The 12,084-nt window shown below is 45.9% G+C and overlaps 1 protein-coding gene across 1 annotated transcript in view; it reads right to left on the minus strand.

The window, feature by feature from the left end:
- Window positions 1–12,084, minus strand: part of ipo4 (importin 4) — a 147,580-nt gene that overhangs the window by 72,109 nt on the left and 63,387 nt on the right. Inside the window, exons 13-14 of the mRNA XM_085984404.1 lie at window positions 6,087–6,195; window positions 5,549–5,678 (exon numbers count right to left, since the gene is read on the minus strand). Coding sequence (XP_085840530.1) covers window positions 5,549–5,678; window positions 6,087–6,195 — 239 coding nt within the window. The remainder of the gene's footprint in view (window positions 1–5,548; window positions 5,679–6,086; window positions 6,196–12,084) is intronic.

Genomic DNA, 12,084 nt, shown 5'->3' on the forward strand with positions numbered 1-12,084 from the left:
CACTGACAAACTATGTGGCATGTTGTCGGGGCTGGTCAAATCTAAGCTGGTGTGAAAGGTTAGCCTGCAGGACATTAAGATGGAAGTTTGTGGAGTTCCAGCAGCTCTATTTTAACCTGCAAGTATTAGTGTCATTAGGAGGGATGCCACGAGAGACAGGCTAGGATCAATAAACTGAAAATGAATAGAACGTAAGTTGATGTTTGGGAATCGATAGTAATTTGAGGCAGGGTCGGTCAGGTTTCCAGTTAGAGAAATTCTCTTTCATCGACATTTTATGTGAATAAGTGGAACTTCCGTTGCTGATGCTAGGCTGGAGGAGACAGTGCTTTAAGCTGTCTAATGTACAACATATCATCAGGACCACAGATTTACGGTGATTGAATAACTGACATTGGAATTCTATTGCGAGGTTTTGTATTTTCAGGTTTAAGTTGTGTGATTATGTCAAGTTAGGTAGCACTCTCGCCTCGGGTCAGAAGGTCGTGGGTTCAAACCCCACTCCAGAGACTTGAGCCCATAATCCAGGGCCAACACTCCTAGTGCAGTACTGAGGGAGCGCTGCACTGTTGGAGGTGCCGTCTTTCGGCTCCCGTCTGTCCCTCTCAGGTGGATGTAAGAGATCCCACAGCCACTATTGGAAGAGGAGCAGGGGAGTGATCCCCAGTGTCCTGGCCCAATATTTATCCCTTAACCAACAGTACTAAAAAGCAGATTATCTGGTCATTATCTCATTGCGGTTTGTGGGATCTTGCTGTGCGCAAATTGGCTGCCATGTTTCCTACATTACAACAGTGACTATACTTCAAACAATACTTCATTGGCTGTAAAGTGCTTTGGGACGTCCCGAGGTTGTGAAAGGTGCTGTAAAAATGCAAGTTTTTCTTTCTTCATGAGACGTTCAATGGTGCCGATTACTGTTATGTTTGTTTAACTGTGTATTCAATTTTAGGTAGGAGGCATGCAGAAATACTGAGGAAGGGATAGTGATGGGATTTTAGTAGTGTTGGGACGATGCTTTTGGTTGTAGGACTAGCAATAGGGGGTTATGAGAGAAGAGGTAAGGGAATATTTAAGGGAGGGAAGGAGTCCTTGGGTGTCAGAGAGTAGTGGGAGGCAATGGCAGTGTGAAAGGCACGTAAAAGTGCATCAGCAGTAGAGGGGCTGAGTTAGGTGTGGAGGCAGGCAATGTTACGAAGGTGGGAGTAGACGGCCTTTGTGATGGAGAGCTCGTGGGGTCTGCAGTTCAACTCAGGGATGAAGTTCGGTTGTGAACTGTCTGGTTCCTCCTGAAGGAGCAGCCAGGGTGAGGGATGGGACCGGTGGCCAGGGAGCGGGGGTTGTGGCAGGGCCAAAGACGATGGCTTCAGTCTTCTCACAGTTCAGCTCCAGGAAGCTCAGACTCAGACACAGCAGTCTGAGGGTACAGAAGCAATGCAGAGGTTTTGAGAGGTGGTGGAGCAGCAGAGCTGGGTGTCACCAGCGTAAGAGCGGAAACGACCTGATATCTGTAGATCATGTCACCATAGAGCAGCATGTGCATCAGCAAGAGGAGGGGAAACAAGGATACTTTATAAAGTATCGTGGGCCCAACTGTTATGTATTTTGTGTTCTCCTCCCACTGGTGGTGGGAACTTGGGAGCATGAAAAAGATCAGCGTGAGACTGGACATTAAACCTGACAGCAAGCCGAAGTTTCACAAAGCCCGACCTGTACCCTATGCAATTAGGCCAAAAGTTGAGGCTAACTTGGAGGCCTTAGTCGAGAATGGAGTCCTGGAGCCAGTGAGCGTGAGCAAATGGGCCACACCCATTGTTCCTGTCCTGAAAAAGGATGGATCTATTCGAATCTGCGGGGATTTTAAAGTGACTATTAACCCAGTGCTGTCTGCGGAACAGTACCCTCTTCCCCTCATTGATGATCTCTTTATGGGCCTGGCCGGAGGGCAAAAGTTCAGCAAAATAGACTTATGCCAGGCTTATCTACAAATGCATGTCGATGACAAATCAAAGGAGCTGCTGACAATTGTGACACACAAGGGGCTATACAGGTACTGCCGCCTTCCGTTTGGAATTACGTCGGCCCCTGCTCTATTCCAAAAGGGCAATGGATCAGATTTTGAGTGGACTGCCAGGAGTCCAGTGCTACCTGGACGACATCCTTGTCACTGGGACAAATGAGGATCATCTTCTGAACTTGGATGCGACACTACAACGACTGAGAGTACGGACTCAGAGTTCGTAAAGACAAATGTGAATTCTCAGTCTTCAGCTGAGTACCTGGGGCATGTGATTGACGCTACTGGCCTGCATAAGGCGCCGTCAAAGGTCAAGGCGATCGTGGAGGCCCCAGCACCCCAGAATGTGAGCCAGTTACGTTCATTTCTGGGGCTACTTAACTACTATGGGAAGTTTATTCCAGACTTAGCAACATTGCTGAAGCTGTTACATCAGTTGCTATGTCAAGGCAAAACATGGAAATGGACTGAACTGTGCAACGAAGCTTTTGCCCAAGCAAAGAAAGCATTCCTGAAATCGGAGGTCCTGACACACTTCGACCCAAAGCTACCCGTGCAGCTAGCATGTGATGCATCACCATATGGTGTGGGAGCAGTCATATCCCACATCATGCCTTCGGGTGAAGAGAAACCTATCGCCTTCGCATCACGCACCTTGAACAAGGCAGGGAGTAACTATGCGCAAATCGCGCGCGAGGCCTTGGGAATCGTTTTTAGAATTCGAAAATCTCATCAGTACCTGTTTGGGAGAAGGTTCACACTCCTGACGGACCACCGTCCATTGACTTCAATCTTCTGGCCCCACACCGGAATTCCGTCTCTCGCTGCAAGCAGGATGCAAAGGTGGGCTTTACTGTTGTCAGGACACACATGCGACATCAAATATCGCAAATCAGACTTGCACGGCAACGCAGACGGTCTCTCGAGGCTACCCTTGCCTGTTACTCCCCCAGAGCCTCGTCAGATAGAGATCTTCTACTTTAGACAAGTGGAGGGAGCACCTGTCACTGCAGTTCAGTTGCGAAGGTACACCCGCAATGATCCAGTCCTGTCTGAGGTAATGGACGATGTCATTCGAGGGAGAGCTATAGGAGATTCTCCTAGTTTGAAACCTTACGTTTCAAAAAGAAATGAGCTCTCCATCCAGGCAGGTTGTCTTCTTTGGGGACGCCGTGTCATCATTCCGCCACCTCTGAGGGAACCTATACTGCAACAACTTCATACAGGCCACAGTGGGATGGTTCGGATGAAGGAAATGGCAAGAAGCTACTTCTGGTGGCCAGGTCTCGATGGGAATATTGAGGAGAAAGCCAAAACATGCTCCCCATGTCAAAGGGTCCGGAATGTTCCACAGCTGGCAACCCTACACCCCTGGGATTGGCCTGCAGAAGTGTGGCAGCGAGTACATGTGGACTTCGCCGGTCCTTTCGAAGAGAAGATGTTTATGGTGGTTGTAGACGCTCGTAGCAAGTGGCCGGAGGTCGCTGTGAGGAGGTCTACCACGGCAGAGAAAACAATTGAGAAACTTGGGGAGGTGTTCAGCCGTTATGGCTCACCGGAACAACTCGTAAGTGACGTCCACAATTTGTATCACAGGAGTTTGCAACCTTCCTGCATGTGAATGGTGTCCAGCACATCAGGTCTGCGCCCTATCATCCCTCTACTAACGGCCAGGCAGAAAGGTTCGTGCAAACTTTGAAGCACGCCTTGAAGGCATCGCAAGGTCAGGGCTCAATCCACCAACGTCTGAACAGCTTCCTGTTGTCCTACAGGAACGAGCCGCATGCCACAACCAAAACTTCCCCCGCTTCGCTCATGATGAAGAGGCAGTTGCGGACAAGTTTTGACTTACTCAAACCTCCAAGGGCAGAGCAGGTTGTCCATCGTCAACAACAAGCTCAAGTTGAAAAGAGAGAGAAAAGAGCCAAGGAGAGACGGTTTCATCCGGGAGAGCACGTCCTAGCTCGAAACTACAACACTGGACCGAAATGGGTTCCTGCTACGGTGATCGCGCAGACGGGCCCTGTGTCTTACACGGTTGAGACTGCTGAGGACGTCGTCTGGAGAAGACACACAGATCAACTGTTGCTAGGAGCAGAGACAGCCACAGAGGCTCCAACGGCTGGTTGGCCTGAACTGTTTCCGGATGATACCGCAAACCAGCATCCTTTGCCACAGTGCTCTTCTCCAACACAGGAAGTCAAAGAGACTGTTCCACCTGTGCAAACTCCTGACTTTCAACTGACACAGGCACCTTCTCCACCCAGGCCTGTGTCAATGCCTACTGCTGTGGAAACCAGCGATAACCGCCGGTATCCTGTCAGAGAGCGGCGGCCTCCAAGACGCTTGGATCTGTAGGCTTAGTGACTTACCCACAAGACTGGGGCAGAATAAACCCCAGGGTAAAGTCAGGGGTTGAGGCAGTCTACCTCTACCCTAGGTTCGTTGAGTGCATTGAAAGTAACTTACCTGTTGAGGAATAATGTGGACCTTCCATTTAAGAGGGGAGGAAATGTTATGTATTGTGTGTTCTCCTCCCACCTGTGGGTAGCTCCAAGGACAGGCTGGAGAAGCTGGATTTGTTTTCATTAGAACAAAGGAGGTTGCGGGGTGATTTGAGAGAGGTGTACAAGATTATGACGGGTTTGGATAGGCTAGACGGGGAAAGGCTGTTCCCACTAGTTGATGGTACAAGGACTAGGGGACACAGATTTAAGGTTTTGGGCAAGAGATACAGGGGGGATCTGAGGAAAAACTTGTTTACGCAGCAAGTGATGACCTGGAACTCGCTGCCGACGGAAGTGGTGGAAGCGGAGACACTCAATGTTTTCAAGGGGAGACTGGATAGGCACTTGAGGGAAATAAACTTGCAGGGCTACAGGGATAGAGCGGAGGAATGGGACTGACTGGATTGCTCAGAGCCGGCACGGACTCGATGGGCCGAATGGCCTCCGTCTGTGCCGTTGTGACTCATGACTTTGCAGGGAGACTCTGGAGATAATCGTGCAGGGGATGGAAAAAGGAGCCATTGCTGGAGATGCTCTGGCCACCTTTGAACAGGTAAGAATGGAATTAAGTGAGGATAGTCCCACGCAGCTGGACAATGGAAGAAGAGGGCATGGTTACTGGGATCTTTTTCTACGTTAAAGGCACTACCTAAATGCAAGTTCTTGTGTATGCAGAAATTGATCTAACAATAAATGCAAATGAGGAGTTTTAGCCTGAGCTACATCGAGTGTCAGTGTGGTGCTTTTCCATCTTTCGGAGAGTTTGAAAGCATGTAGCAGTATCCTTTATTGCTGCCAGTGTATAACCCCATGGTATATGAAACTAAATAGTTCACCATATAATCCACACACAAGGTGAAGTTTCAGTTCATAGGAAGCCGACTATTTGCCTCGAGCATGAAGAGAGCATTTGGGAAGAAGCCCCACTACGTAACAACCGTCTTCCAACTCCTGCAAAAGGGACCAGAACTTAGCGCGGAGTCTCGACCAGGAAATGTCCAAAACAAACCGAGTGTCGCCTTACCCAGATTCTCCACAAAATTCTCCAGTGCGTAATACGACTTTGAGAGGTGGCCACCCTTCGAGTTGTCGATTGTGCCCAGGTAGTTCAGGAGAAGCGGCATGATCTCGTCGCAATATTTACTAATATCGGGCTGTGGGGCAGGAAGGGAAGACATGAAATAACGCATTGAAGCACACCAAGATGGTATTACTGACGACATGAGAGAGGCGCCACAGCAAGAAACAGACATGCACGTTGCGATTTAATAAGCGGAGATGTTTTCACCAGGTTGCCAGAGGTGGTGGGCAAGCGACAGAAAGATAGCGCAATGAACAGGAGAGGATGAAACAGAAGGCAGTGGCAGGGAGGGAGAGTGAGACAGTACTAGCCCAAGAGAGCAACCACAAGATGCAAGACAGGAATGAAACTAAAAAAAAAATCTCACTCACCCGCCCTCCCAACTAAAGCAGCTTGTGAGAGGAAAACAGTAAAAAAAAAATTAAGAATCATTCTGTAATCGTCAGAGCATGATCTGGAACTTTTAATCTTTTATTTATACCTGCAGAAACTCGGAGAACTGTCCGAGGGCAAAGAGCGCTGCATTTCGGACCACCTGGCTCTGGTCTACAAGGGCCTGACATATGCACTGCAGCATGGCCTGTAGGTGTCTGAAAGGCAAACAGTGACAAACTATCATTTACACTGATTTACAGGAGTCACAGGCACTTAATATACTTCGTATACAGTCTGTGCCCTGAAGTGACACACTGCAATCTATACACCCTATTACACTGTGTACTGATGGGTGTTTACACTGCAGTCTATAGACCCTATTACACTGTGTACTGATGGGTGTTTACACAGCAGTCTATAGACCCTATTACGCCGTGTACTGATGGGTGTTTACACTGCAGTCTATAGACCCTATTACACCGTGTACTGATGGGTGTTTACACTGCAGTCTATAGACCCTATTACACCATGTACTGATGGGTGTTTACACTGCAGTCTATAGACCCTATTACACCGTGTACTGATGGGTGTTTATACTGCAGTCTATAGACAATTTACAATTTACAATTTAAATCGCTTTATTGGCATGATAAGTTACATCTTATGTTGCCAAAGCATCAAAATACATTTATGGTTTAGCACATAAACGCAGTTCTATTCATACAGTGTATAAACAGGTATATCCCTGAGTGTATAAATATACATTCGCATTGTTTATATATATTTTTTTCTTAGTTTACTGGTTGTCCCTCTGTTCATGGCAAGCTGTAACATAGTGCGCCGCCAGTGTTATACAGCTTCTCTCCTCTCCCAGTAGGAATGGGAGTTTTTGGTTGTCATTCAGATTTCTGAAATCAGGGCATATTTGTGAGAATTTTTGGTAGAAATTCTCCCTGATGCCCTGATATTTTCCACAAGCTGTGAGGAAGTGCATCTCTGTCTCCACCACTCCCTGACTGCAGTGAGAGCATATCCTGTCCTCTCTTGGCAGCCTGGTCTGCCTGTGTCTGCCTTTTTCGATCGCTAGGCTATGTTCGCTAAGTCTGTACCTTGTCAAGGTTCTTCTCAGTTTGTTATCCTTTACCATGGTCAGGTAATCAGCTATGTTGTATTGTCTGTTTAGGGCCAAGTAGCAATTGAGTTTGCTTTGGGTTTTTGTTGTTTCTGCCCAATATGTCAGATATTTTTCCTTTTGCTTAGCGACGATTGTGTTGGGTCGAATTCTTTGTGTTACCCTGTCACTGTCCTGGGGCTGGTTATTGTTAGTATTGTTAGTAGTTACTTCACTGAGTCCCAGGACTAATTGACTGAGGGTATTCTTCTTTATGGTCAGCTCTTGGCATTTCAGGGCGTCGTAGTGATAGCATTGGGGATTGCTCATTTGTAGGTGATTCCAAAATTTGGTGGCTCTTTTTTGGATAGTGATTATTAATGGATATTGGCCTAGTTCCGCCCTGCATGCATTGTTTACTGTTTTCCTTTGAGTCCGGAGGATACTTTTACAGAATTCTGCATGTAGGATCTCAATTGGGTGTTTGTCCCATTTTGCAAATTCTTGTTGAGTTAGCGGTCCCCATACCTCACTGCCATAGAGTGCAATTGGTTCAATTACTGATTTGAAAATTTTGAGCCAAATGCTAATTGGGATTTCTATTTGGATTGATTTTTTGATGGCATAGAAAGCCCTTCTTGCTTTCTCTTTCAGTTCATTCACAGCCAGTTTGAAGTTTCCCGTAGAACTGATTTTTAAGCCCAAGTATGTGTAGTTAGTGGTTTGTTCAATTTTGGTTGTTCCTACTGTGAAATTTATTTTGGGTCCCTGATGTTTGGATCTTTGCTGGAACACAAGGACTTTGGTTTTTTGGGGATTTATTGTCAGGGCCCAAGTCTGGCAGTACGACTCCAGCAGGTCCAGGTTTTGCTGTAGCCCCTCTTTAGTAGGTGACAGCAGAACCAGGTCGTCTGCATAGAGGAGGAATTTAACCTTGGATTCATATAGGGTGAGGCCGGGTGCTGTAGATTGTTCAAGTAGTTTTGCCAATCCATTTATGTAAATATTAAAGAGTGTCGGTGAGATTGGCGAGCCCTGCGTCACCCCCCGCCCCTGTGGGAAGTATTTTGTTTGTTTGTCTCCAATTTTAACTGCACATTTGTTGTTTGTATACATTGATTTAATTACATCATATGTTTTCCCTCCTACCCCACTTTCGATAAGTTTCAGGAATAAACCGTCATGCCAGATGGAGTCGAAAGCCTTCTGGAAATCTACAAAGCATGCGTAGATTTTGCTTTTGTTATTGTGAACGTGTTTGTCAATTAGGGTCTGTAGGGTGAAGATATGATCGGATGTTCTATAGTTTGGCAGGAATCCAATTTGGCTTTTACTCAAGACATTGTGCTCCTCAAGGAAGTTTATAAGTCTTTTGTTTATGATGCTACAGAATACCTTCCCCAGGTTACTGTTTACACAGATGCCTCGATAGTTATAGACCCTATTACACCGTGTACTGATGGGTGTTTACACTGCAGTCTATAGACCCTATTACACTGTGTACTGATGGGTGTTTACACTGCAGTCTATAGACCCTATTACACTGTGTACTGATGGGTGTTTACACTGCAGTCTATAGACCCTATTACACTGTGTACTGATGGGTGTTTACACTGCAGTCTATAGACCCTATTACACTGTGTACTGATGGGTGTTTACACTGCAGTCTATAGACCCTATTACACCGTGTACTGATGGGTGTTTACACTGCAGTCTATAGACCCTATTACACTGTGTACTGATGGGTGTTTACACTGCAGTCTATAGACCCTATTACACTGTGTACTGATGGGTGTTTACACTGCAGTCTATAGACCCTATTACACCGTGTACTGATGGGTGTTTACACTGCAGTCTATAGACCCTATTACACTGTGTACTGATGGGTGTTTACACTGCAGTCTATAGACCCTATTACACCGTGTACTGATGGGTGTTTACACTGCAGTCTATAGACCCTATTACACTGTGTACTGATGGGTGTTTACACTGCAGTCTATAGACCCTATTACACCGTGTACTGATGGATGTTTACACTGCAGTCTATAGACCCTATTACACTGTGTACTGATGGGTGTTTACACTGCAGTCTATAGACCCTATTACACCGTGTACTGATGGATGTTTACACTGCAGTCTATAGACCCTATTACACTGTGTACTGATGGGTGTTTACACTGCAGTCTATAGAACCTATTACACCGTGTACTGATGGGTGTTTACACTGCAGTCTATAGACCCTATTACACCGTGTACTGATGGGTGTTTACACTGCAGTCTATAGACCCTATTACACTGTGTACTGATGGGTGTTTACACTGCAGTCTATAGACCCTATTACACTGTGTACTGATGGGTGTTTACACTGCAGTCTATAGACCCTATTACACTGTGTACTGATGGGTGTTTACACTGCAGTCTATAGACCCTATTACACCGTGTACTGATGGGTGTTTACACTGCAGTCTATAGACCCTATTACACTGTGTACTGATGGGTGTTTACACTGCAGTCTATAGACCCTATTACACCATGTACTGATGGGTGTTTACACTGCAGTCTATAGACCCTATTACACCGTGTACTGATGGGTGTTTACACTGCAGTCTATAGACCCTATTACACTGTGTACTGATGGGTGTTTACACTGCAGTCTATAGACCCTATTACACCGTGTACTGATGGGTGTTTACACTGCAGTCTATAGACCCTATTACACCGTGTACTGATGGGTGTTTACACTGCAGTCTATAGACCCTATTACACCGTGTACTGATGGGTGTTTACACTGCAGTCTATAGACCCTATTACACCGTGTACTGATGGGTGTTTACACTGCAGTCTATAGACCCTATTACACCGTGTACTGATGGGTGTTTACACTGCAGTCTGTCGATCCTATTACACCGTGTACTGATGGGTGTTTACACTGCAGTCTATAGACCCTATTACACCGTGTACTGATGGGTGTTTACACTGCAGTCTATAGACCCTATTACACCGTGTACTGATGGGTGTTTACACTGCAGTCTATAGACCCTATTACACTGTGTACTGATGGGTGTTTACACTGCAGTCTATAGACCCTATTACACTGTGTACTGATGGGTGTTTACACTGCAGTCTATAGACCCTATTACACCGTGTACTGATGGGTGTTTACACTGCAGTCTATAGACCCTATTACACCGTGTACTGATGGGTGTCTATACTGCAGTCTATAGACCCTATTACACCGTGTACTGATGGGTGTTTACACTGCAGTCTATAGACCCTATTACACCGTGTACTGATGGGTGTTTACACTGCAGTCTATAGACCCTATTACACCGTGTACTGATGGGTGTTTACACTGCAGTCTATAGACCCTATTACACCGTGTACTGATGGGTGTTTACACTGCAGTCTATAGACCCTATTACACTGTGTACTGATGGGTGTTTACACTGCAGTCTATAGACCCTATTACACTGTGTACTGATGGGTGTTTACACTGCAGTCTATAGACCCTATTACACCGTGTACTGATGGGTGTTTACACTGCAGTCTATAGACCCTATTACACTGTGTACTGATGGGTGTTTACACTGCAGTCTATAGACCCTATTACACTGTGTACTGATGGGTGTTTACACTGCAGTCTATAGACCATATTACACCGTGTACTGATGGGTGTTTACACTGCAGTCTATAGACCCTATTACACCGTGTACTGATGGGTGTTTACACTGCAGTCTATAGACCCTATTACACTGTGTACTGATGGGTGTTTACACTGCAGTCTATAGACCCTATTACACTGTGTACTGATGGGTGTTTACACTGCAGTCTATAGACCATATTACACCGTGTACTGATGGGTGTTTACACTGCAGTCTATAGACCCTATTACACCGTGTACTGATGGGTGTTTACACTGCAGTCTATAGACCCTATTACACCATGTACTGATGGGTGTTTACACTGCAGTCTATAGACCCTATTACACTGTGTACTGATGGGTGTTTATACTGCAGTCTATAGACCCTATTACACCGTGTACTGATGGGTGTTTACACTGCAGTCTATAGACCCTATTACACCGTGTACTGATGGGTGTTTACACTGCAGTCTATAGACCCTATTACACCGTGTACTGATGGGTGTTTACACTGCAGTCTATAGACCCTATTACACTGTGTACTGATGGGTCCTTACACTGCAGTCTATAGACCTTATTACACTGTGTACTGATGGGTGTTTACACTGCAGTCTATAGACCCTATTACACTGTGTACTGATGGGTGTTTACACTGCAGTCTATAGACCCTATTACACCGTGTACTGATGGGTGTTTACACTGCAGTCTATAGACCCTATTACACCGTGTACTGATGGGTGTTTACACTGCAGTCTATAGACCCTATTACACTGTGTACTGATGGGTGTTTACACTGCAGTCTATAGACCCTATTACACTGTGTACTGATGGGTGTTTACACTGAAGTCCATAGACCCTATTACACCGTGTACTGATGGGTGTTTACACTGCAGTCTATTGACCCTATTACACTGTGTACTGATGGGTGTTTTCACTGCAGTCTATAGACCCTATTACACCGTGTACTGATGGGTGTTTTCACTGCAGTCTATAGACCCTATTACACCGTGTACTGATGGGTGTTTACACTGCAGTCTATAGACCCTATTACACCGTGTACTGATGGGTGTTTACACTGCAGTCTATAGACCTTATTACACCATGTACTGATGGGTGTTTACACTGCAGTCTATAGACCCTATTACACCGTGTACTGATGGGTGTTTACACTGCAGTCTATAGACCCTATTACACCGTGTACTGATGGGTGTTTACACTGCAGTCTATAGACCCTATTACACTGTGTACTGATGGGTGTTTACACTGCAGTCTATAGACCCTATTACACCGTGTACTGATGGGTGTTTACACTGCAGTCTATAGACCCTATTACACCGTGTACTGATGGGTGTT

This window comes from Somniosus microcephalus, chromosome 4, assembly GCF_052327205.1.
Source record: "Somniosus microcephalus isolate GS21.2 chromosome 4, FLI_Smic_1.0, whole genome shotgun sequence".
Lineage (NCBI taxonomy): Eukaryota > Metazoa > Chordata > Chondrichthyes > Squaliformes > Somniosidae > Somniosus > Somniosus microcephalus.